At 32.2% G+C, this 27,963-nt stretch overlaps 1 protein-coding gene across 1 annotated transcript; it reads right to left on the reverse strand.

Moving 5' to 3' along the window:
* Nucleotides 1-62: 62 nt before the first annotated feature.
* Nucleotides 63-27,847, reverse strand: LOC116779150 (dynein axonemal heavy chain 8). The gene is given in 92 exon segments (XM_061529670.1): nucleotides 63-271; nucleotides 1,003-1,164; nucleotides 1,279-1,400; nucleotides 1,473-1,662; nucleotides 1,760-1,901; nucleotides 2,010-2,177; nucleotides 2,358-2,597; nucleotides 2,716-2,977; nucleotides 3,070-3,155; nucleotides 3,227-3,339; nucleotides 3,579-3,758; nucleotides 3,906-3,966; nucleotides 4,042-4,161; nucleotides 4,246-4,399; nucleotides 4,480-4,615; nucleotides 4,754-4,996; nucleotides 5,255-5,472; nucleotides 5,616-5,751; nucleotides 6,210-6,336; nucleotides 6,401-6,585; nucleotides 6,707-6,845; nucleotides 6,932-7,143; nucleotides 7,244-7,442; nucleotides 7,529-7,629; nucleotides 7,704-7,871; nucleotides 8,015-8,191; nucleotides 8,651-8,765; nucleotides 9,009-9,211; nucleotides 9,325-9,456; nucleotides 9,534-9,667; nucleotides 9,767-9,951; nucleotides 10,035-10,139; nucleotides 10,208-10,348; nucleotides 10,541-10,744; nucleotides 10,850-11,013; nucleotides 11,158-11,264; nucleotides 11,339-11,434; nucleotides 11,818-11,935; nucleotides 12,001-12,123; nucleotides 12,191-12,452; nucleotides 12,515-12,722; nucleotides 13,086-13,138; nucleotides 13,214-13,350; nucleotides 13,434-13,651; nucleotides 13,741-13,870; nucleotides 14,006-14,228; nucleotides 14,302-14,403; nucleotides 14,486-14,651; nucleotides 14,726-14,919; nucleotides 15,018-15,174; nucleotides 15,332-15,542; nucleotides 15,641-15,779; nucleotides 15,859-16,064; nucleotides 16,182-16,310; nucleotides 16,383-16,517; nucleotides 16,638-16,886; nucleotides 17,441-17,612; nucleotides 17,787-17,986; nucleotides 18,074-18,159; nucleotides 18,231-18,359; nucleotides 18,362-18,384; nucleotides 18,494-18,604; nucleotides 18,676-18,819; nucleotides 19,029-19,192; nucleotides 19,287-19,416; nucleotides 19,734-19,941; nucleotides 20,032-20,212; nucleotides 21,380-21,522; nucleotides 21,651-21,768; nucleotides 21,834-21,966; nucleotides 22,218-22,377; nucleotides 22,446-22,510; nucleotides 22,575-22,686; nucleotides 22,765-22,900; nucleotides 23,117-23,282; nucleotides 23,377-23,479; nucleotides 23,565-23,691; nucleotides 23,794-23,892; nucleotides 24,009-24,153; nucleotides 24,567-24,712; nucleotides 24,785-24,869; nucleotides 24,941-25,080; nucleotides 25,162-25,308; nucleotides 25,421-25,640; nucleotides 25,714-25,817; nucleotides 25,916-26,092; nucleotides 26,238-26,401; nucleotides 26,478-26,679; nucleotides 26,755-26,897; nucleotides 27,000-27,111; nucleotides 27,185-27,295; nucleotides 27,372-27,847. Coding segments are annotated over 92 exon segments (14,073 nt in total). The 5' UTR covers nucleotides 27,726-27,847; the 3' UTR covers nucleotides 63-145.
* Nucleotides 27,848-27,963: the final 116 nt, after the last annotated feature.

Raw genomic sequence — 27,963 nt, forward strand, 5'->3', positions numbered from 1 at the left:
ACAATTTAAATAAATTACAAACTATATAATAATATAAATATCATTCGATTAAATATCGTATATAAAAGAAGCTAGCGATGATGAGTTTGTTAGAAAAAAGTTACTGTGACTGCTTCAACTGCGTCATGTCGCAATGTGAAATGTTTTACTTGATGTCGCACAAAATTGCAACGCCCCGCAGTATCCAGTGGTCTGGATTCTTAAGTGTCGGCAGCCATAAAGGAGTGATAAAAGTCAAATCAGTGCGACGAGGTTTTTTGTAGACTGGGCACTGTAATATAAAGTATTTTTGATCATCAACGAGCGATAATACTATTCACCTATTCATAATATTCCCTACTAAGTAGTGTGTTGTTATTATTACTTATTACTTTAAAAAAATTTGCATTGAAATAGTTTTGATGGTTTGATTAATATTTGCCTGTTGCCAGCTGTTGCTTGCGGCTTTGCCCACACCTTAAACCCCCTTCTAGATAAGCGTTCTCATCCCTACGAAGTTTATTTCCGAGATATGAGGGTATCAGCATGTCAATTTTTTTGAATTAAGTACTTAAATTTTTTTTATAGAAAGCTGTTGAATTATAAACAGTTTTTTTAAACATTTAACAGAAATTCATTAATTTATCGGGATCAAAAGTATCTTATACATATCCTGGATATATCAGGCACATAAGCTCCCAGTATACAAAAATTAAATTTAAATCGATAGACGGTATCGCAGACCGCATAAACAGAGGAACCAATAATTAAAAAAGCTGAATAAATCCCATTTCACCTCTTACATCACGCAAATGACATCTCAGTGACTCAGTTTTTAATACTGTACAGAGATTGACGTATATAGTTTTAATAAATGTATAAATACGTAGCCCAAACCATAGCGTTAAATATCATTGTAATAACAAAGTTATTTTTCAAAGATCATTAATAATTTTTTTGTATTGCTAATCATTTTTAACTTATATTCTAAAAGATATATATAACAGATTCCTCAAAGCTTACCTGGTAGAGTTTTGGGTCTTTGGGTGCTGTTGAATTGATCGCATACACGTGAACTACTGGAAGTTGCGTGTACAGCACCTTCAGCGTGGACTCACAAAGGCGTTGGTTACGACGATCCCAACCCGCACCATCCAGAAACAACCCATGAACAAATACTCCCTCCTATAAAAAAAAATACGTTTTTAGGAAACTAAACCAGCCAACAATTTATGAATAATGAAAATAGCTTTACACATAAGATAATTTAAGTAAATAACACTTGGCTTGGTTGCATACCGGTGGAGGAGCTTTTATTTCGTCTAAAAGAGATTTTGTGACGTCGTTATGTAAAGAGACCATATCTAGCGCCCAGCCCTTGTGAGCTCTTGTCACTTCTTGTCGCATAGCGGTTAGGAAACCTTAGAAATATATGTGACATAAAGATAAAATTTAATAATAATAATAATAAAATATATGATATATTTATTAACCTTGCGGATTAAAGAAACCAGTCATCCAAAAGGAAAATGGCCTAGCCTGAAAGCACCATACTGAAAACTGTATGTTTCTCTCCAAAAACTCCGTAAACCAAAAGCCCAGAGTTGATGAAGACCATGAACCTTTCTGCCAAATGGTAGGTACTTTCGCATCATATATATTGTCCAATGAATCTCGTAGAGCCTTTGTAAGAAATAATATTTCACATTTTTTTTAATTTCATGTTAATTTATTAGCAGCAGTAAAGATATTCATTTAGCATACTTATCAATACGAATACCTCATTCATTATAATAGTTCCGTCTATAGCCAGCAGTAAATCCTTCAGTGTTGTCCTCACTAATGAGATAACTTTCTGCATTCTATCGATTTCTTGTCGTAAGAATATTACCATTGAATTTAAAATACCGTAAAGCCGAAGCCTGTAACAGTATTATTTATAATAATGACTTAGCCGCAAAACGAATTGAATGTAAATTAAACATATAATGCAATATCGATGTCAGCTGTTAATATACTAATTAAAATACCTTTCTCTAACTTCATGAGGATCGAAATTAGGAGGGACTTTGTCTAACATTTCTTTGCTTTGTCGGTACACTGACGCTTCTCGAGTCTCTCCACCTCCTGAACTAGATTCCTTCGGTTGGATAGACAGTATGGTATCCAACAGTTCCTGAGTCATATTTCGTTGGTATCTGAAATGGTTTTGGTTATGGTTTCGGTATTGGCTTACGAACATTAAATAAAAAATAATAGTATTTTTTTATTGTAAAAATAGTGCAACATTCAATCTATCTCTGAAATATTGATTAAATTTTAAACTCCAACACATATTTTTCTTCTAGAATTGTCACTGGATCCATTTTGAAACTTACGTAATATCAGCATTCGTATGTAAGCCATAGGCTTGAGGCGGATCAACTGTTTTCATTTTATCAATCTCTTCAATATATTCAGGTATATTTTTGAATTTCATTATTCCGTAATTCTTATAAAATTGGAAATCTTCCGAAAATAATTGTTCCGCCAACCATACTTTGCAAAAAGTAGACAATAGACGATTATCATAATCATCGGTGACACGTCCACCGTACTGAACCGCGGATACCATGTATCTGAAATATTATAGTATTGTTATTATTAAACCTGATTCTTACTTTCTTTCTCTAAAATATGTTAAGTACTATTTTTTATTATTTGGTATTATACTACATTTCGATCTACATTACCTACCGGACAGTTGTCCAACTGACACTCTGACCAGGTTCCAAAATATCTAGATGATTTTGGACAAACATGCAAGATGCCAGCCAGTCCGCAGAATTAAATTCATAAGGAATGTTCCATCCAAGCGGCCCAAACTTCCTACGCTCCTGAACAACAGTATGTAAGAAGGAAATAGTGTATATAAGTGGAAGATAAAATGGACTATCACTATAGTCCAAAAAGTCTTGACTCATGGAATCGTATGTTCTCATCAATCCTGCTTTAATACCTATAATTAGAAAGTTATTTTATTGAAAAATTTTAACTTAAAATTTGACAATTTCGATATCACTTCAATATAATTGATATAAAAGAACATACCCGAAGGTGGTTCACAGGTATACTTTATAGACATTTGAAGTAACGTTATTGGAAATTTATCGTGAACTTCCGTTGTTATCCAAAGCCTAAAATTTTTTTCTGTTAATACCATTTATTTAAACCAACGAAAACTAAGGAAATAAAGAAAATAATAAACCTGAATGTTTCGTGAACTTTCTCTGGATCTTTTTCTAATTCACCAAACTGCTCCATAATTTCTACCATGTACTCCAAACCTAAATGGCAATTTTGCAGCAATACCCATAATCCCTATCATAAAACAATAAACATTTTTGTACATAAATTATAACTAAAATATAACAAAAATTCCGCTATTTAATTAACATAAATCATTAAAATTAAAGTGTCTTGGACATTTATTAAAAAATATTATTGTCTAAAACATTAATAGATACTTCAATTTATTTATGAGTTTAAATATTGAGAGTTCATCTTTTTATACATCATCCTGCATCAAAATGGAAAATCACAAATGGATATACTTATACCTCAGTGAGAGCTCGATCAATAAGTTTTCTTGCGTGAACTTCCTGACCCTGACCCATAGAAATAGATGAACATAAGCACTCAAGGCGCTTTGCCGTCGTTTCGATAGACGGGGTCGGGTCTGAACCCATTGCCAAAAATCCAATTAGGGGTACTAATGGTCGCGATTCTAGCACCATTTGCTGTTTACAAATTTTATCAACTACATATATATATATATATATATATATATATATATTTAGTTTAAATATATGGAAATCTCAAAAATGATATAATATATAGTAACATATATCGATACTCCATAATTTATTTATTGTTATAGAACATACCTCGTAATTTACGATTACAGCTTCGGAGAATTTTGCACCCATTGAAAATATAACATATTTTCTGGGGGAATAAAAAGTACTTTCAAAGTGGAATCATACTACAAAATTTTATTAACAGTGACATGAATAATCTTACAAGCTTTGTGCTAGTGTCCTATCAGGACACCATGCACGAACTACTAGAAGTTTTCTGAAAACATCTACTGTGTGGTATCCATCAGGCAAAGGTTCGTCTTCAGGTGCTTCTTTATCAAACCTTGAGTAATATAACACGAAAAATGTATATATTTTTTTATATTTTATGACTGTAATACACTTTTTAAGATAGAATATCATTTACCAAGACTTCCATCCTTTTTCATTATTTGTTACTTGATCTAGTATATTTGTAAACTGCCTTAAATTAGATAGTTGCACAAGGTTCAACCAAGACATATCAGTCACCCATTTAAAAGGTTTTGGAGGACATGCATTAAGATCCAATGCTGCCCCTCCTAAGCCATCAAATTTTGTTTTAAATACAATAATCCCAAAGAATTCATAAATTAGTGCTATGTCATATAAAAAATAAAACCTTTAATAAATATCTGGAACTCGTCGTAAGACACGTATTCCTTCTGAAGGTCGATTTTCAGCGTTAAGAGTAAAGTAAATAAGTACTTATGTTTTTCGTAAAACCCTCGGCTTATGTACTTCCACACATCGTAGGTCTAGTAAAAGATTATTTTAAAGTCAAAATCGATTAAAAAAGCAATAATTAGAAAAAAACATGTAATGCGCTCTTAACAGTATATATATATATATACTTGTGTACAAAAATTAAAATTATGTTAAATTATTCAACTTACCAGATACTCAATGATAAAGCCAATTCGTTTGAAGGTAATAGGACTTGGTGGCGACCTTTCCATGGAAATGTCAAAACGTTCCAGGAACTGAGCCAATGAGGTCTGGTACATATTGCACACTAACGACATGTTACATATCAGGAAGTAGAGCACTGACCCACGTGTGGCAACCGGTCTGAACTCTTCGCGGGCGAGGTTGATTTTTATTTCAGTTTCTTTTGCTCCATCAAGTTTTTCTTTTACCTATTTTTATAGTTGATTAAAATCACTTGCAATTAAATTTTTTAACAAAAGAAAACAAGGGAAAAATTGAGCATCAAAGCACAATTGAATTGTGTCAGAAATGAGTTAGGAATTTTAAAACGCAATAATATTTTCCTCTCATATTCACGTGTACTAGTAGTTCTACCTAGAAGTTCTGAATAACAATTTTGAAAAACCCGAATGGATCTTTTGTAAACAATATTAAATAAAATTAATTATGTCTAATTCTTAAAGTACCTCAGTTGCTGTGGCCTTTGTTATATTCAATACTTGAATTAGTGAGACATCCTCTACTAAAGATCCCTGAATTGTGGTTAATTTATGAAGCAAATTTTCTTCCAACTCCTGCATTTTACGACGATTAGCCGTCACATCCATGATTAACTGTGTTCTTTCGGCTTCCATTTCTGCTTTCTCGGTAAGTATAACCCGTCCCAAGAGCTGGTCTTCGAGACCTTTTTATGGTGTGACAACATTTAGGTTAGTATTTTTATCAAATATCCAAAAGTTCAGAATAAGCATTGGGTTGCCTTTTGTAAATTTAATACGTGTTTTTTTTTTTAAAGAACTGAATACTATTTGTATCATTTATTAGTACCTTGCATTGTGACTGTAAAATCAATGATAGATGTTCGAGCAGATATTTCTGGAGTATAAGCGGGGTTCGGAAGTTTAGTTGTGATGTATATTTTGTGACCTGCCGTAACATCTATTTCTTTGTCCCCCAATCTTACCTAAAATATTCATAAATTAATAAGAATAGAGTGTTTTTATTTTTTTATTTAACACTTTATTCGACACCATCCAAAATAAAAGAATTTCATGAAAAAACAAAAAAAAAAACGAAATAAAAATCATATACTATGAAATATGAGTATGGAGGCGGTCTTAAGACCAAATGACAGTGTTTTCCAGACTACCTACTATAGGAAAATGATAACATGGAATATGGTGATGATTGAATTATAACAAACATACATACTGATAAATATTATATACATATATATATTATACATGCATATAATATTTACTGTTTATATACTTATTACTACACAGTAAATTGTAATAAAATATTTTTTATTATAAGCTCTTTAATTGTTTAAATGAATTGAGTCTTTAATTGTGCAGTAAAAAAACTTCATTGACATACATAAGTATTTTACTTAATTTATATTATATTTAATAACGTTACTTTATATGAAGAGCCTATTTTTATATAATTCTTCTCCAGAATATTGTCCAAAGCCGGATCTAATTCTTCAGCCACATCCTCAATCAGCATGGGTCTACCCAAGGAAACACAATCTTCAACATGATTCCTAAAAAAAAGGCTCATAAGTACTACATCTTCCACGACAATATAAAAAAAATATTCTGACCTACCGGAAATATTTATGGTTAAGAGTTGTGACAATCAAGTCATTAAATTTCTCCATGTTCTTAATCCAGATTTTCCCTTGGGTTTGAGGATCTATGAGTAACGGAAAACGAGATGCCTTCGTCACAATAATACCATTCTGTACGGATAATTCATCCGACGGTAGACCACAAAGATTCCAATCTCCAATCTAGAGAAATTTAAAATAAAATTTTGTAATAACTGTTATGTAATATATAGCGTAATAGTATTTGGGATGATAGAATATTCTTCTACTAGGTAATATAAATGATGAACGTGAATTAACATACTGTAGCAGCATCGGTGAGTTGGTCAACAATACTCAAATTCATTGAAACAGGAATTTTCCTTTTTAATAATTCATGTAACCAATTCTGTATTAACAGTATTCTAAACTCTTGGTTAAACGGTCCCGTATATGATAAAAATCTATAAATATTAATAGCATTTTAAGTAAATATAGGCCGTTCTATATTTTAATCATACGATTTGTTAGAAAAAGAGTTTCAAATAACCCAGTTAACAGCAAAATATCCCCAACTAGTCTCTCAATTTCGGATTTAAAGAGGGCAGACTGCTCAGTCCATCTTATTCTCTCTCCACTTAGTCCATTTATGAGTGCCGTGGCTGCATCCATTTTCTGTTGACACTTAGCAGCATCATCTAAAACTGCTTGTTTAAGAGACATCGCTTCCTCAAACTGACGTTGGACTTCACCCAGCTCACGCTAGGAAACAAAAATTGAACGTTATTTTTAAAAATAAACCAAAAACGATCTATTTAGTTATCGGCCATTAAGTTATAATTTTTTTAGTTCTTAATCCAACCTCTTTGGCTTCTAAAAGAGCTTCCGCAGCCTCCAATTCTCGTTTGGCAGCTTGATATTTGCTTTGCATAACAGCTAAGTTTGCTTTTAAAGGCAAAACGTCTTTGTTCACCCCGTAAAACTGCGCCATTGCTATGGTCCAGGAAATTAAGCCAGCCACATTGCCGCAGGCTATTTTAGCTGCTTCAAAAGTGTATTGACTGAAATTTATAACATTATTTTAGAAAAACAGTTAAATCCTTTTATAATACATACTAATGATTAGTATAATGTTCAAAACATTTACGGGAAACTAAAATATGGTTGCAATAAATCCACCATTTCTGCATTAATTTCATCCTTAGGATAAAACTTCAAGTTATTTAAAAATCTTGCGTCTGCCATAACCTTAACATGATAGGATCAATTATATTATTAATTCAATCAATCATAACACATAACATTAATGAATTTTCTCTTACCTTCAAAGATTCAGCCCAAGACGCTAACAAAAATTGTTTTTCTGGATCAGGTTTAATTGGATCAATTTTCTTTCTAAATAACAGGATGACAGCATCCATAATAAGAGTAATAAGATATGGTGGTTTTCCCAATTTACGGACAGTGGCAATGTCAGCAGCATTAATTGTCTAAAGTAAACAAAAAAACAAAGTGATAAAAGATGTGAAATTATATTACACTAAATCCGAATGTCAAATTATCTTCTTCTTATCACTAAAATCATTTCATCTAAGAATAGTATTTGATGATTTAAAAAATAATATATAATAACTAGCAAAGCTGCTTCAGCTGCGTCTAGTGCTGGTTTTGCTGCAGCTAGCTTTTCTTCTGCAACTGCCGTTTCCGCCGCAATAACACTGACGAGTTTCACAGCTCTATCTTTCACGGCCAGAACCTCAGCCTTCACAACTTCTGCAGCAGCAGCTGATTCAGCCACTGCAGCTAGTACCTATTGTACGTAAAAAAATATTTTACACATTTTTGATAGAAATATAAAGATTTAACTTTTCCGATTCACATAGGGAGAGCATTCCAAAATTTAACAATGCAAAGAGATAAACGTTTTTTAAAACTTTTCATTTTATGACGAGGTAATGACAGAATAAATGGTTTGGAATTCTAGATTTTTTCACTCCAATTAATAAATACATCGTTCGGGTAAGAAGACGCATTGAGAAATAGCACACACTCAGACGAAATAACGTACAGTATTGGCAAGACAGTGAAATAATTGTAATTATAGTTTCGTCTTCTTAGACTAGAATGATATGTGCTTTGTTTTTCAATTCCAAATATATTTCAAACATCATATAACAAATATATTAACGATTTTTGTTTGAAACTTTATTCAAACTTCTATGTGATAACATATAATTATACTATCCATATGAAATGGAATTTAGCTAACCTCTTCTGCTTTTGCAGTTGCAACTTTAATTTCCATTTCCTTGACTTCAAGTTCTTTCTTTAACACGTCAACACTTTCAGCTGCCTCAACAAGTTTATCCAGTCCTGTTGTCATTCTGTAAAATTACACTCGCAAAATAAAAATCCTTATCCTGATAAAAAAAAACTTAAGTAGATATTTCTTCAAAAAGTTTTTATATTATCTTATTCAAGCCTCTATTGAAGGATATAATATAACGAAACGATAAAATTTTTATAAATATCTTTTGTATTAGAAAATTTTCTAACTGCTTAGAAACATTTTATATGTTAATCAGTAATCATATTATTCAAAGTAAAATCAACGAAACCAATAAAACCTTCTAGCTAATTCAGCAATATGCAAGTGCTTCGCCTTGTATAACACTTTATAACCTTCCAAAAACGATAAGTAAGATTTAGGAGTAACATGCGTCTGTCTCCTAAATCTCTCGTAGTAAATAGCACAAGTTTCGGCGACATTGTCTTGAACACTACCCATTATTTCAATTAATTGTGTTTTTGTTTCAGGTGAACACACCACCTTAAAATAAAATACATTATAAGTTAATTTTAAGACGAGCAAGTCGAAAGCATATAATTGCTGTATGAAATAATATCCTCTTTGAGGGACTACTCGTTGTTCTTGAAACGTACTTGAAATTCTGAAAGAAAATGATGAGCCACTTCTATCAAAGCCTCTCGCGGCCATTTTTGGAACCAATCCATAGTTGATCCGGATATCAGACCGGGAAACTTTAAAGCCCTACTTCGGAATTTCTCACCCACCTACAAGTTTCAACATAAAATGATATTATATGGATAAAAAGTGATCCCCAAATCGTATGAATCCAAAATTTTTTTACCGGGGAAAAGCATAATACGACATGCAAATTGGCTCTTGATCGCATAATAAAATACTCATATAAGACATCTGGTACCGGAATTCTCTTCGGTGCGTGTTTTTTCATGATTGGCGTTAATTCGTTTAATATTTCATCTGTTTCAAATTCATAAATTATGAAAAATGTATTCACCTATTTTAATGTCAATAATAAAAAAAATATTAGTCACAATTATTTTCTCTAATCTATATTACCTAATTCATCTTTGGGAAATAGATTAGCGATTTCTCCGGAACTTAAGATGTTGTTGAGAAATTCCAGGAACTGTTCGTCTTTAATATCATTATCCGTAAATATAAACGAAATACCCTGACCCTGCAATCCCGCTATACGATACAATATTTTAATGTCGTCCATAAAATTATTTACATTGTAAGCCCTAAAGGACAAAATTAGTATAAATAACCAATACCTTCAGCAGTAAATACGTAGTAAGCAAAGTAATCATTTTTAAATACAGACCTTGTCAAAGTAATTTGATAATAAGAAAAGTTTGCGATAAACGAGGCCAACTTCGTCAAACTTTGTTTACCAGAGCCGCCTACACCCACGAGTAAAGCATTACCTCTGCAAAATGTAAACCTATAAATATATTTACTTCTAAAGTTTTATTGTCATCCATTGTATAAGCTTACCGAGCGGTATTTATTATACGGGATATAATAAATAAATGCACCATAGCGTCGTGGAAGAATACTAAATCGAGATGAGCACCTCTGATTTGCTCATTAAATGTGTCTTGAAATTGACCAAGCTTCATCAAAACGAATTCCCATCTAAATATTATGAACATAAATCAATATACATTTGTATGATTTTATAATCTTAAACCGCAGATAATTTTAAATAACATGTCCGATACACTAACATACTTTTATGAAGCGGCCACAATAACAATACTAAATTTAGTTGCGCTTGAAATTTCAGGTCAATAATTAAATTTATTGACTGTATAAGTTTAAACTCACGAAGGCAGTTCCTCGTAAATTTTAGGAGCATCAGTGCTAAAGTCTTCTTCGTCTTCATCCCCGGTAGGGTCAATAGGCTCACGCAAGAAATTAACGAAGTATGTTTCTTCATCGGTCATATCGTTCACGATATCTGGTAACTCTTGGGTAGCGGTCTTCCAAAAGTTCGCAGTAAACCAGTCTTTGTCTTCAAATGTCGTAAATCTAATAAAGGCAAATTAATGAATCCTGACACTAACATAGCTAAATTTATATATATTGAAAGATAAAATATCCAAAACTTTAACAATAGACATTTAAAATTATTACCTATCAGATATTACTCTCAGACATTCGTGAAACCATAATTTGAGGGCAGTTTTGATAGACGGCAATTCTTCCCTTTTGATCATAAGAATCCCTTCCCAAATACGAGACAAATCTCGTAAGTTGAATACATAATGAAACTTTGCTGGCGTTGGGAGCATTTTTACCTGTAAAAAACATATCATAAATTATTTTATTTGTAGCAATTTTGATATAAAATTTATAAATTAGAGAGTAAAAAATACGAAAAATAAAAATAAAGAAGGTCAAACATATTTTTTTGTATGATTAACGTTGCCTATTGTACGTACTTTGGTCTGTTGCCATATAATCCTAGTTACGGGGACTAATCGGGGCATAAACTCTATAATTTTCTTGTCAAACCTGGTTTTACAAAAGTAACCAGCGCTTATGGTTTCTGAAATATCAATACCATAACATTAATCCTAAATAATAATTGTATTCTAAAACCGACCAAAAAAACACTCTCACCAAATATTTTATCCATAGAAATGTTGCTGGGCAAAGTGCAATTAAAAATATTAAATTGACGTTTTAACCTAGGAGGAATATCATTTCGACCACCACCTGCATATAGAAAAATGTAAATTATTTATTTTTATGCTATTAGTTATTATTACTGACTTACTAAGTTAGAAAAAAGTCGTGGTGGCCTGGAGGTTAAAAGGCCCGCCTCTCATACGTGAGGGCGCGGTTACGAAACCTGGCAAGTACCAATGTTATCTTTTCCGAATCATATGTACTTTCTAAGAGTATTTAGACACCACTGACGGACGGTGAAGGAAAACATCGTGAGGAAACCTGGTCTTATAATTTCGAATTATACGATTGAAATGGCCAACCCGTCTTGAGCAAGCGTGGTGATTAATGCTCTAACCTTCTCCGTGTGAGAAGAGGCCTTTGCTCAGCAATGGGCTCCTATAGGCTGATGATGATGATGACTGACTTACCCGGATGTATCATAGCTCCAAACATTTGAATATCAGCAATGATGAAGAAATCACCAGGCTTATCTAACGAATAGAACCCGCCTTGTTCCATCATTTGACGGACTATTTCGTTAGTAACCTACAGATGAAATTATGTAAATCTTTTTTATTACAAATAAATTATATGCGATGTCGTTTTTATACCTGATCGCCCCATTCATTAACAACTGGCATATTTATATCATCTACGAAAACTGTCATAGCTCTGCCGCTTGGCGGGCCATATGTCATACCAACTCTTTTTTCAACATAGGACTCAATAATTCTCTGCAAAGTTAAAATATTACTTAATAATATCAAAGCAGTAATGATAAATATTTTAACACAAACTTACCTGGAACATATTCGGAGTTGTTGCAGATGAAAAGTTGATCATCTTGTAAAGTTTAACTTCGTTATCGTATTTTGCCATATAGCTTTTTAGCATAACAGTTTTAGCAGTTCCCTGTTCACCGATCAATAGCACTGCTTTATTTTGTTTCGCTATTGTATCAATTAAAAAGGAAATGCAAACGTTATCTATGTTTGGGACCAATATTGAAGCGTATTCAGGTATGCTGTCAGATGGATAAATATAATCTTCAACGTTTTCGGACCTAGAATTTAACAAGAATTACGTATTTGTTGACATTATGGTATAAGCGATATGGAAACTTACCAGTGCTGCCAAACTCCGTATTCATTAACCATATAGTCGAAAGGCATAACCCATTCTTTGGAGCGGGCGCCTGGCCAATCCATGCGAACTGGCAACTTGGTCATGAACTCAGCCATACGGAACCGACCGTCCAGTTCTAACACAGTGCCCAGAGACCACATCATAGCGAAAATAAAAAGACGTTCCAAGTGTCGGTCTGTGTGTAACTCTGTTAAAAAAAATATTAATTTTAAAAATATTATATTGACAAAAAAAATAAAAATAGTTCCTTAATTTTTACTTGAATATGTGACACATAAATTATTAATACGTTCAAAGTATAAACGTGTAAAGGATTTTCACATATGGTACTATTCGAAACCTAACATATTTATGGATATTACTAATAATTCGTACTTTTAAACATTTATATTTTTTCTGATACCTTCTCGTCTTTTTATGGCCAGGTTGATGGCAATGCAATTAAAACGTGAGTATAAAAATAAAAATCTTTAAATAAATCTCCGTATTGTTTTATATTTATTATTATTATTGTTATGCTAGTGACATCTTCTTTACTCAAAATACTTACTTCCACCAGGTATTTCAATTTGCAGTAAGCCCACCAAAACGTCAATGCATTGTCTAGCAAGAAAAATATCAATGATTTTTTTTTTATTCACAATTTTTATGTGCAATACGAATATATAAATTTAAAACCTGATATAAATAGCTTCCAAGAGCTTCATTTTGACTGGTAGCTTCTGTTGTAAAAATGAATGTACGTCGTCATACACTTTGTTGAAGGCTACTCTGAATACATCTGCCTCTTTTTGAGATCTCTTTTTAAGCCAACCCTGAAATCAATTTATAATAAATAGAAAACACAACGATATTACTATATATCATGGATGGTTGAAAAAACAACTAGTTGGCTTACTTCCAGTATCGGTTGCCATTTCAGTACAGATGATGATAAAAACACCATCCCCATACGACTTACGGTAGCTGGAGACGCATTATCTACGTTATCAGGCTCAAACACAAGTTTGCTATTTTGTGCCATCGATATACGATCACCGTTAGCTAACGTTAATGTTTTGTTATCGTCTAAGACAGAGTTTAAATTTTCAATCCACACCGCGTCCACGGGACCATCTTTTAAAGGATTTAATTAGTGTGAGCGTTATTATAAAAACAGACATTAGAAATTTAAAATATTTCAAAGTACTAAATATCAAAATTACCCAATACTATCCATGTCGTGTCGGATTTTTTGACTTTCAAAGCTCGTCTCCATAGTGTAGAAAATATACCATCTGTCCAGTCATTCGTCGCTACGTCCAGTCGACCGAACATTTGAGGTGCCGTAATTGCCTACATTAAAATAAAATGAATTTTTCCTCAAATTTACAGATTTTATTCAAAATATCATGTCAAATTAAAGGTGATAAAAAGTCAGGTTTTAAAAGTAAATACAAAAAAAAATATATGAATAGAAAATAAGGTCACCTTTGGATTCATTCTCATTTCTCTATGCGGCTTTCCAACTTCCGTAAGAGCAGCCATCAATGAATGAATGCATGTTGTTTTCCCAGACCCCGTCGGACCCATTGTCATTAAACCGTGACGCACCAACGAGGTCTCGTAAAGCTGAATTATCTTTAAATTCCATTCTGGATGATTTACCAAACCTGTTCGATCTGTTATTATAGCTATAGCACGTTGCATTTCTCTATAATAATAATATTGTGGTTATATGATGTATATCCTAATATTGTAAAAAAATAAATAAATATACACGATACTTTTGTGATGTCTGGCTTATTTTAATTCCAGGGAACAAATCCTCAATTAAGGATATGAATAAGGGTTCATCTTCGTCCACTAGTTTTGATACATTCATTTCCCTTAAATTGTGAGCTATATTAGTACCTAGCACAATGAAATGAAAGGCTTTTTTCAACTTTGTAGTTTAAATTTAAGACCTACTTTAGTACTCTCATCATGATGTTTTCTTCCGTACTCTCTGGATTGGCTCGCTTTTGTGCACCCATTGTTCTTAAAACTGACAAAATGTTTCGTAACCCGAAATCATAGTGCACTTGTTTTGAGAGCTGCTCTTCGCAAAGTTTGTATAATGTAAAGAATTTTCTTGCTAAAAGTTAAAATATTAAAAACTTTACTTAAGATAATATTTCAGATAAACTCTATACCACGATTTTAGAATACCTAATAAAATATTTTCTTTAAAGCCGCAGCTGGCTAATTTCACTCTTATAATAATCTGTCGATCCGGTACCATCATGGCCACAGAACGGAATTGTATCTTAAGATTTTCTGGTAACTCCTGTCTTCCAGCGTAACCCGGATTCATTGTGATAATAAAGGCAAATTCCGGATTTAAGCTTACTGTATCACCGTCACTATAAAAGAACGAATAAAATGACGTGTAACTGATGTCCTGATAATAAATTATTATAATCCTTCTATATACTCGTAAATAATTATCTTAAATATATACCTAAAAATAAAGAATTCCTTCTTTTCTCTGCGGGCAGTTAAGCAAATATAAATTTGCTGTGCAGCTACTGAAAGAACGGGCAGTTCAATTCTGTTAAATTCGTCGAAACATCCCCAAGTACCAGACTGTGCTAATCCTTTATATATGCGCCCCAAGCCTGAAAATAAAAATTTAAACACAGTTTTACATTCAAACTTGTATATGAAAATGAATATTCAATATATTATTTTTATTAAGGAATAAGAGATTTATAACAATGTTTTATTCCACAGAAACCAAAACGATATATTTTTTTAAACTATTGCAATAAAAACCTCTGAAGTCCATTTGATCTGAGCAGTTGAAGACAATAACAAGCTTCCCGAGCGTTCGCCCCATGTCTTTGGTGGTCTCAGTTTTCCCTGTACCAGCTGGTCCCGCGGGCGCTCCGCCCATGCTCATACCAATAGCTTGAGATAGCGTTATGTAACAACGATCAGTCAATGGCGTGATCACTAAACGTTCCGTGATCCCTAGATACTCGTCCTGAATACGAATAAGAGATAAGGACAAAAAAAAATATAAGCGTCTCAACTGAATAATAATAATAATAATGGTAATGAAGACATTTAAAACCTTCAGACCTGATAAATGAAGTCAACGTCTGTTATTGATACAATACATTCATCAGTATCCTCGAAATAATAAAATCGAGCTTGTTTTTGCCATTCAAAATCTGTCGGCGTTTTTATTCTCAGTTTCACCAAGTCGTCAAATATATCCCTGATGAATTTATGGTTGTTTTAGTAAGGAAAAAATTAAAGTGTAATTAATCATTCCTTTAAAATATAATAATTTTTACCTCTGGTGAACGTGTATAGTGATCATAGTTTCGACCCTTGTTCTATCGAGCGGCACTAAATCCTTCACAGTTTGATCGATTAATCCGTTTAATAAATCTAAATTCTTTTGATTTGTAAGCCTCATAATATATCTATCAACTCTAGCCTTCTTTAGAGCGTACTCCGCGTCGCTTGTCCACAATATTTGCATTCCTAACAAACTTGCCTATAAAATAAGTATGTTATATCTAGATTCTTAATAAATTGAACGATTATTAAAATTAATTTAGAAGTTCGCTTGCAAAAGTCTTTTATAAAGAATTATTTAATTTCATTACAGCACCTGCCCAGGGAAATTCCAAAATCCTAACAAAAACTCAAATTCAGGATCTCCAGCCATTGCCTGAGCTATATTAGCTATCATGTTTCGCACTGTATCTTTCATTGTATCCAGCAAAGTATTAAGCCATATCTAGTTATAATTAAGAACCATATTTTATAATTATTTTCAAGCACATGTAAAACTTGTATATTAACAAAATACCTCGACGCCTCCAAGACAATTAACTGGTCGTTCAAGCGGAATCGTTTCACCGTTGTCAGAGTTCATGTTTATAATACGATCCTTATCATCAAAGTCTACCGTATACATTGCATCAAATATACTTGGCAAATGTGGCTAAAATATTTAGATTATCGTATTACTATTATTATTCTAAATGTCTTAGAAATAAATACCAAATGCGCAAGCTTTTACTCCGTACTAAGTCTTTGTTTTATCATTCTAGTTTCGAAGTACCTGAATAGATTGTGGATTTGATGCTTGACCCAGAATTTCCAGTAGAACTGGATCGGAAACAAAGAAAAATCTCGGAAAGATTAACCGCTTTGTCTCCAAATACCCAGTAAGCGACTTCTGACATGCCTCTAATTGTTCAATTAGATGCGGAAGTAATTGTTTCAAAGTATCGTCAGAAACGCAAGTTTCCACGCAATTTACAATATCACGAGCACGATACATTATTTTTACATATGTCTTGTCAATTGTCTAGAAATATATAATATTATCATTTAAATATAATAAAAGGAATTATTTTTATTCGAAATAATTATTTAAATATGAATAAATAATAAAAAACCATTAATTTATATATGTCAAACAAAATTTGTTAATGACTCTGATGATTATTATGATTGTGATTAGTTTCGACGTTTCTTAAATTTTTTTGTTTCTTATGGTTTAGTTCGTTTTAGTAATTAAGTAAAGAAAAACCAAAACTTAAAGGTTGTTCGTGTGAGAACACTTCAACGGCAACAAGTGGCAAATAAGAAAGCGATATAGAGTCTACCTTAATAGTTATTTTCTTAGTCAACTATCTTTTTTTTAATATATAACTTATTTAAATGCAAAACGGCATGGACACCGAAACCAAATGAGATTACGGAGATTTTATTAGTTTTGTTGGGTACTTAAACTCTTTTCAAGAAATGCATTTTCTACTGTTCTCCTTCCCAGACTGATAACACAAAACATATATCTTATATCAAAATTTTATAATACACGATAATAATTATTCTAAATAAATTCTTATTTAAACTAACAGCAAAACGCTTAGCCTCCGCTGGCAATTGCTTAGCAATGTCTCCACCGACGAAAACGGCCTCTAAATACATCCATAAGTTCTGAACTTGCAACCACTTCTCCAGGATCTCTGTTGTACCAACCAGTTTGTTGATCCATAATAAAATATCTCGCTTAAATGGAGCATTGTATCTAATAAAATAATTGATTATAAATAAAAATCCTAATTAAAGAAAGAATCTTACATCATTATTAATTCTTAATACTAAATATTCACGAGTGCACTTATACATAAACTATATTTTTCGGATATGCTTTCAGTGTTTTAATTCTAATGAATATAAAAAAACTATTAACAAAACTTACCTATTTGACGCTAAAGAATTCAAAACCATCAAAGAATCTTCAAGCAAAGTTATAATATCGAGAGTCTCCTGAGGTTTGATAAGCAGTTCTCCTCTATTCTTAAATGGAGCGAAAGTAAGATCTACTACGGCCCAATCTGCTATAACTTGTTTTAATTTAGCTTCAATGTCTTTTTCTTTGACGGCACTAATACATATATCCTGAAATATTTTAATTATAATAATAACCAAAAAACCTCAACAAAATCTGAGAACAATTAGGCCAAAACTATTTTTTTGCGACCTAACCTCAACATCTTCTTTGTATTTCAGTAAAGGTGCTTCCATAACGTCAGCCAGAAGGAACGACGGAGATTCCACATCCAAGACACAATCTAAAAAAAAACACAGACAATATAGATTATCAAGACAGTAACATTGTCGTTAAAAGTTATACTGGACTTACGCATGAGATTCTCTAGTCTCTTCCAGTGTCTATCTTTCATAGATTTATCCGCCATAAGCTCCAGTAGAGGACAAGTTTGATTAAAGTCATCGATTTTATTTTTCAAATCAATAAATGCTGGCCAATCTTCATACCTCGAGGTAATTTTCGACATCTGGAATATTTTTAAGTGTCTTTAGAACCTAAATTTATTAAAAAAAAAAACTGAACTTAATATATTTTAATTTAACATTACATTTGAAACCGGATAGACTAATAATTACCTCAAATCAAATTCTGCCAGCTGTGAGACAATTTGTTCAATGTCAATTGAAACCCATGGCGTTTCAAAGTAACCGTCTATAGAGTTCATAACGGCGAGGTATAGACTGTATCTGCAATTGAAAATTTTGTAATAAGTAATTTTTCTGATAATTGTGTCCTAAAAGTAAAAACCATTACTTACAGTTTACTTAGCAGATTAAATTCTTTCTTTTTCTGATGAAGTATAGGGTAGTCTTTGACTTCCATACCGAACAATTTTTCACCATTGGAGTACATTTCAAATCTTCTCCATAATTCATCAAACCGCGATTGGAACATAATCACTCTAAAACAAAAAATAAAATTATAAATCCTATTTCCAACTTAGATTAAGTCTTTTTAAAATTGTTTCATCATAAAAACACATAAATCCTAAGGAGTATGATGTATGTATTAAGTTCCTACTGTTTTCTATAATTGGAAGAGTTGCCTACAGCTCGTGGTGAAGTCATTTATACTGTTAAAGTATAAATATATTAAAAGTTATGCCAAAACCTGTCACTCGCTTCTCTTGCTGATAGACCAGGGGTCATTGGCCCGAACGCATCGTAATCAGCATCAAACTTAAGTACGTCGACGTTAAATGCTGCCACACCATCGCTCAATTCCGTTTGCAATGGGCCCTGCATATCTACTATTCTCTGTTGCACTTGTTGAGACTAAAATACGAATCACAATGTAATCGAACTGATCCAAAAGATTCACAAAACAACTTTTATTTCTCGATTAGCATATTTATACAGAGATACTTACAGTTAGTAGCATATTTTGGAAAGCATAGCGCAAACCATAAACCATATCGGCGTCCTCTTTTGGAATATCAATATTGAACTGACTAAATGTAGCATAGCTCTCTTCGATCAAATCTAGCTCGATATCCATTCTGTAAGAAAAATTTCTGTTTTGTATGAATGTTTTTTTTATTTAACAATAAGCCATAAATATTCCATAACGAAAAAAAAAACTATATTCTCTAAATTAACTAGCATGTATGTTTACATTGCGTCTCTGAAACCGATTATTAATTAATATATACTTCATTTACTTTATAATTATAATTCATTATTTAGAAGTATCTGTATTCATTGAAGGGAAGTTTATTTAATCACGAATTACAACCTAATATATAGGTCTACTCTATTTATATGTCAGCTCATGGTATTAGGTGCTTATAAGTCGTAAGGTTGTTTTTTGTTTTACCCAATGAACTCTTCCCTTATTAATTCCAAACATATCATAGCAACGCGGACGTCGTCTAAGTCTTTTATCTTCTTGCTCATGGCCTTCATGCGGTCGTTTATGAACTGCATCATCTTGAGAACTCTTTCTCTATAAGCCTGACTTAATAATTTACCCAGAATACGTTTCCATTCTATTGATTCTATATGCAAAGCCAACTTAATTTTTTCTAAAAAAAACGTAAAGGTAACAAGAAATTGTCAATATATTCATTCAGATTCGGAATTGTCAAATAAATTAATATGATATAAAAGTTTACCCATGTCTATTTGAATAGAACCAATAATATGTCTTTCTGGGAGATGAACAACTTCGTCCGTTTGATTTTCGTATTTTTTAAACATATCTCTGATTATAACGTTAAGAGGATTTGTGTCGACAAAATCCTGAACTTGTTTAACTCTATCTTCGGCCCACAAATGTGAAAATCGACCATAGCCCTGTTTGTAAGCGAAAATAAACAGAGATAACGTAACTTAGAGATAACTTTCGCTCATTTTTCAATATTACTAGATTATACTCTACCATAAAACGTAATAATTGGTAATTTAGTATGATAGATTTCATTAAATTTGGTATAGGTTAGTTAACAAAAAATGACATGTTCAATAAATTCAAACGTCGTATACCTTACCTGACTGGTTTTTATTTATTAAAATATTAGTTCTAAGGATTTAATCAATGATTCCAAATAGATGATACGAAACATGTAGGTTTCTTTGTTTCTCATTTTTCCTTATTTTCTCTATATTTATAGACATGAATTAAGAGCTATGCTATGTTTAACTATTATTTTATTCCTTCGTATTTGAAAGTACTATTTCAATAACATTATTATATTTAGTAAACAGGCAACATTACTTTATTTGAATTAATCTCGATAATTTAAATTTTAATTTGATCAGTGCTTTATAACTAGTTCTGTTTAAAAAATATATATATTTATGTATTTTCCCTTATACAGTATCGTTAATCACTCAATAGAAAACACAAGAGTTGATATTATTGCAATATAATGATGTATATGTAATCGCAAATTTTAATATGTCGATCGTATTTTTACCCGAAAACAATATTGTGAAACCAATATGTAATAAGTAGATGGTTTTTTAATGAAATATGAGAGTAGGAGTACAGTGTACCCTTTTTTTATTTTCCATTTTAACAACCTTTCCGCATAGTGAAATTGCTTTTACCTTAGTAACCGAACGTGTCAACTTTAATATTTATTAGTGGGAATAACTTTGATTTGCAATGTAATTTTATATTAAATTAATTTGATAACATTTATATACTTTATAATTTGTATCTATCATTGGTAACTAAAAGTATCTAAGACTTTCGCGAGTACTCATTTAAATAAAACTAATATTTTTAGATTTACTACGCGTTTTTTTATTACTTTAAATTACATACTACCGACGTTTCTATTACTTTGCAGCAACAATGATCACGGGCAGACGAGATCAAAATGTCATTAGTAAATACGAAAATATTACTTTTATTTAGATAAAAACTTGTAAAATATCCGATTCAGCTTGAGTACAAATATTAATATAAACTGTATAATGTAAGGAAGTGTGTAATGAAAACATATGATTACTAACAGTCAAAAGCTTTTCTATATCCGGCTTAAATTTGTACATCATGCCTTGCAGCGCCATGACAGCACGGACTATGTCCTTATGTTCAGAAACCATTCGAAAATAACTTCTGATACCAATTAAAGTTGAGCCAGATCTCGATGTAGCTATGAACAAAAAAACAATTAATAAGAGGGATTATTGTAAGTGACAAACCGGCCTCCTCTGAAGAAGTTATTTATGTCAATTTTACATTGGTTTATTTTTCAAATATATTTATCGCCAAGACGCTCACCACTCATGCTCCTAGCAGCAGTCAATGAATGCTCTCCCATTTTCTCCTTTTTAATCAACTCTTGTTGACCCCACATGTATACATTGCGATGAATATCCATAATGCAATTCAACACAACCTGAAATGTTTGCGCAATATAATACCGACAACTTTATATTCTCAATAAAACTTTAACTCTGTTACCTGTGAGAAAGCTGACTGGATTTCTTCCAAGGAGGGCTTTATAAGAATTTTGGGAATTTCCAAATACATCATCGTGAGCATGAGAGGTTTTAGTTTTTTTTGTTCTTCGGGATCCGTTGTCATAGTCAAAAAGCTAAAATATTTATGCCGAGTTGACTACTAGTGTTATATTTTAATTATTAAGCATCGGCTTAGTAATCGTTAAACCTTAATTTAATATGTTAATAATTATTTGAATTTTTTATATGTATTTTTATATTTAAAGGCATTTCCGTTTCTTACAATTAATATACTTCTTAGCAATTGTGTGACAAACAGATATTCCTTAAATCAGCCTAATGTTGAACAGTCACAATGGTTAATTTTATTCATAAATATGATTACCTGGAAACCGACGCTCGTTTTCTTAGTAGGTCTAAGCTTTGTCTCGTACATTTTATAAGTGCTTCCAGACATTTTGTGGCGAAGTATGCAAAAAGCTCATTGCATTCATTTATAGCGTGCATCGGTTCAAATCTATCGGGATTTTCAATCTCCATAAACGCTATAGAAAATATACAACGATATAGAAAATATACAACATTGTTAATAAATTTTATCATAGTACACAACCTGCATCTTCTGGGAACACTCTTGTAGCTGATGTTACCTGTTTCAACGCCTTTTCTGTATCCAACCTATTAGCAATATAACAATCAGGGGCATTCCAGCTATAATTTTTGTTATAAACCTAAGTCTCACCAGTTATCTTTTAAATCTCGGATTTGTTTCGATGGAACGCTATCTAAGAACTTATTTATGAGTTCTATTACAGCCAGCTCAGCGTTCCAAGATTTTTGCTGTATTTCATTGGCTATAAAATTTCAATGATAAATATTAACATTTAATAATAAACTTTTTATACCCTTTTGTCCTTTACAATACGCCTTACCGATTTCATCCCGCCGTATCAAATTTTCTTCATAAAATGAATTGGGATCCACTGCGGTCTTAGGCAGGTACACTAATAAAGTCGTCGCTATTGACTGCAAAATGGCATCTATACGTGCCTCTTTCATATCTACTACCTAAAATATTGGTAAAACGAACTAAGCGCCGAAACAAAACATGACTGCATTTTACATCTTTATTACTTATTATACGGTATAATTGTGTCTGTAATTAATTTTATCAATATTAACCCCAAAGGGCTACTCTTTAAAATCTTCTCATTTAACAAAAATGATCGGACATAAAAAACTTTAACATATTTTACGATTAAACAAAATAAAATGTAATGGAACCTCTTTAATAAACAGATCAACTTCGTCGAGTACAGTCTCAATGTTATCACAATAGGAGGGTATCTCTAAAGAGGTCCAAGTTATTATGGACAGTCCCGGCTGAAAGGCTTGGTCAAGCTTAATCAGCTGTGCTCGCAACAATGGCAGGTAGAGTTTTGGCATACTCCTAAATTAATTGTATATTTAGTACTTAATATGACAGTTATCTAAAAAAATAATGGCATTATATTAGATTTTTTTATAAATGTAAAAACAGCAACCTCCGTATCTGATTGTTGCGCTCGACCAAAAATTTTATACGTTCATAGTCAGCAAATATTTTGTCCTTAGAGTACGCTACGATTTGCGCTGAATCAGGAACACCTGTAACACAATGAAATAAGTTTAAATAATTTCATTTCATTTTAACTTATTCTACGATTTTGATTTTTAGTATTATAATACTTACTCAAACCTAACTGCCACATATATTCCACCTCCCTTATACATTCAGGAATATAGATGTTGAAGTTGACAATGAATAAATTGGTGACAGGATGGCGTATCAGTAGAGGTGCGATCAAGCCAAGGCGCACCTAAAAATGATTTCGTTATAGAAAACAAACACATTCACCAATTCTTGTGACGGATAATAAAGAGCAACAAGATTTCGATGACAACATGTCAAATTCGTTTACCTGGCCAACGTTTTCCATCCAGGCTCTGTGATAAATTAGTTCGAATTCCGTAAACACAATGCTCATAACATTATAGAGTTTTATACATCTTTGAGTATTCTGTATAATTAAAAGTGAACATATCAACATTCAGTTAAATATAAGAAAAGTCTTATATCTTCGATGATAAGCACAATGATATGATTAGATGGTATAAACAGTTTATAAATGATTACCATATGAGTTATGACCTCGTGATGTTTCATAAACTCTTTCATGGGACACTTTATATTTTTATCATAGAATCTTATCCACATTACCCTTCCAGAAACCGGAGGCATATTACGTGGTAAGTCAGGATTTTCTCTTTCTTCATTGTACCTTAGAACAGGTTATACATTTTTTTTAGAACATCATCACCATCAGCCTGTCGGAGGCCACTGCTGAGCAACACCCACCCTCCCAACTCTTCTCCTTACATGGAGAGGGTTATAGCATTAATCACCACGCTTACTCAAGGTGGACTGGCGATTTCAAACTTATGATTTGAAATTATAAGTCCAGGTTTTCTCACGATATTTTACCGTTTGTAAGTGGTATCTCAATATTCTTAGAAAGTACATATGACTTGGAAAAATCGCATTTTTGCCTCACAGAGGCAGGCCTTTAACCTCTAGGCACCAGTACTTCTTTACAACAAAGTTATTATATTATAACAATGAAGTATGTATTATTGTAACGTTTTAATGGCTAAGCAATAACACTAAGTCATTAAAATCAAATTTAATAATTACCTATCTCGGATAGCTTCAATCTCCGCTGTGTACTTGCTAATCAGATCGTAATACTGATCCTCAAGATACAAGCAGTCTAACTTAAGTCTCTTAAACCTTTCCAATAAATGCAATGCTATTTCAGTCGTTGGACATTTGTTAACACTCTAAAATGTTCCATATAGTTATAAGATTGCATCGGATTTAAAACTTTGTTTTAAGAACTGAATATTTCATACCGCAATCATAAAATTCTCTAACAGTAGTTCTTGTGTCGCAACATTGTCTTTGTAAGTCTTATAATCCTTGTCGAAGTCTGGTCGCCTGCAGAAGAATAACAAGCGTTGAGAGTTTGTCTAGAAAATATTCTATTGTACCAAAGAGGAATACAATACCTGTGGTCTAAAGCGTCGTACGTTTTAGATGATATGACTTTAAAAAGTTTATTAAAGTTTACGGCGTACTCTTCAATTCCTTCGAGAGTGGTTTTGTTGAGAACGTAATAAGTGATGTATGTTTGAAACAAATCTATGATCTGTAATTTTTAATAATATGAATAGATGGTTTTTTTTTACTAATAGTTCAAATACCTATTTATGTTACACATTGAATAAACCTTAAGCAATCGCTTTCGGAATGTTTCAAATTTTCCGAAAATATACATTTCGGAACAATCAAATGGACGTTCGTCGGCCGCTTCCATCATTTCCATCTGAGTTTCGTTATAGCATTCACGATAAAAACTATACAGATTCAGACATAACTGTAAATAATCATATTAATCTGATTAAGGACAAAAAATCTGAAGCCTTCTCAGATATTTAACGATTGTACCACATATCCGCCCTGCTGTCGATTTATTACAGTGAGATTACCTTAGCCTTACTGATAAAATTAAGTTTGTCTTGATTCCATATAGTTTTTCTGTCGCCATTAGTCAAATAATCCATGCACATATTAAGAATTTGGTTAGTTACTTTAACAAGCAACGTGGATATCTGTTTCGTGGTATTATAGTAGCGGGAAGTTGCGAAAATCATTCGTACAGTGTAAATCAATCCCGGTAAGTACTGCTGCATGGTCAATGGATCACATCTATATTAACAAGCTTATTTATATATTGTTGGAATTTTCATATAAGGTTGACTTCCATAGATGTAGACTTTACCTGTATAAAGGTTCGCAGTATTTTTCCAGAGCGTACAGATATCTAACATTATCGAAAGCTTCATTGTAGTAATCTGTTACTTGATTATCTAACATTCGCCATTTCTAAAAATATTCGTATTATAAATTTCTATGAAGGATAAATCAAATACGCTATCTAGAATCATCTAGGAATGCTAGTGGTTAATGGTGTGTTGTCAAACCTTAAGGAGCTTAGACTTGGCTCGTATGAGAGTATGTATGTACATTTGGCATGGATCGCTCTTGATGTGTTCTATGATAGATGTAAATGACGTCAATTGCCTGCGCCAGTGGTCAAGCTCTGCTAAAGGGCCTATATTCGAAGGCTCACGGCGCAGCTGCTGACTTTGTACCAACACCTGATAATATAATGAAATAAATATGTAGAACTGGTTACTTATTGTTTAAAACTTCTTTTTTAATCAAGAGTCGCATTTTACTTTGGACAACCAACTCTTACTACACGTAAAAACAATAATAATACAGTAGAAAGTATAAAATTACCATTGTAATTTGTTTAACCCACTGTTTGACATAAAAACAAATTTCTTCCAAAACATGAGTCTTTGTTATTGCAGCTTTCATCTTCTCTAAATCAGAAAGCTCTTCCTCATACAGAACTAGATTTATCTTAAACTTTGTACAGCAATCCAAATCAATCTTAGTTTCTGCATTGTTATAATATAGTGAAAAACGATGTATTTGTATTGCAATATTAATATAATATTTGTAAAATTAACTAACTGGCAAGATAATCGATGAAGAGCATTATTTTGGAAATATATGTTTTGATAATATCAGTACTCCTGGGGTTTGGTGGATTAAGATCGCCCCAAGCTTGACACGTTTGTATGGCTGGAACGTAAACTCTTTTCATGGTCTTGAATATACCAGATACAACGTTCTCTGTTTCTTGGTTCATATCAAATAACACTAAAAAATAGTCCTGTAATAAAAGTAAAGTGATATACGGTCCAAAAATTTAAAGGTTCTGTTTTATTTTATTATACAATCGACTTACTTCCGCCACATTTTTTATATCAATAGCTTTATTCTTGATGCGATACATGGCCACACACATACCCTCCGTTCCAATTGTCGCCGCATCTGATATGTAAGTTCTCTCCATCTTACCTTTTTGATTTGGCACGAACCTTCCCGACTCTTATGAGAACAAATATTATTTATTGATTTAAATCTTGTTTACTCTTATTAAATAATACTGTTTTAAATAAAACAACAAAAAATATTTAACATATCCATTACCCATTTTTAAAGGTGGCAGCAGAGCATCACAGAGAACGAAACAATTTCTCCCCCCCTCTACTAATGCACTATCCAATATATCAATATGAATATCAGCATCATAAACACCTTCCTAAAATACAGGGAAAAAGTTCTAATATTGCGTTCAAATTGAACTACTTTAGTCATATATTTATTTCGGTTACCATAACATATTCTATGGTCTTATTTAAAATTTCAGCTGCATTCTCTAGCAGAAATCTACTTTGTGATTTTACTCCTCCCATTCTATTACTGCGAGCTTCTTTAGCTTTCGCCTAAAACGATTTATGGTTGTTATTTGAATACTATACATTAAATTAAACAATTTAATCAGTTAAGAACTTTATTTACTTGTTTATCTTTATAAGACTCGTGACCTAAGGCCAGTGTGCTCATAGATATTTTGCTTTTTTTCTGAATGTCCTGTAATCGTGAACTGACATCGAGAATAGCTTCTAGAGCGGTTCTGTCTATATCTATTATACTTTGTACACCCAGAGCTGATGTGGAAGCTACCACTGATTTCTTACGTGACATTTTTCTAGCCACTTCATCTATTTTCACAGCAGTTTCTTCTACAGCTCCTGCATTTGCCTGTTCACCTTCTTCTTGAGGTGCTTCCGCAGTATTCTCGCCAGGTTCGGGAGGATCCCCTGCAGGATTTTCACCACCTTCAGCAGGTTTATCGCCAGCTTCTCCAGACATTTTTAATAACAACAAAAATACTAATACAAAATATCAATATTTATGCTATCGTCCACAAAATCTTAAACACTTTTGACAATATTTTATGATAAATACTTCAAAAATTAAATCGATTCGATATACGAAATTATTGTTTTCTTAATTTGTTTAAACCTTAGAAAAGTTAATATATATAATTCTCGTTATTATGGTAACGATATTCACTAAGTACAACGTGATTTACTTAATATTAAATTAA

The sequence above is a fragment of the Danaus plexippus genome, chromosome 6 (genome assembly GCF_018135715.1).
Source record: "Danaus plexippus chromosome 6, MEX_DaPlex, whole genome shotgun sequence".
Classification (NCBI taxonomy): domain Eukaryota; kingdom Metazoa; phylum Arthropoda; class Insecta; order Lepidoptera; family Nymphalidae; genus Danaus; species Danaus plexippus.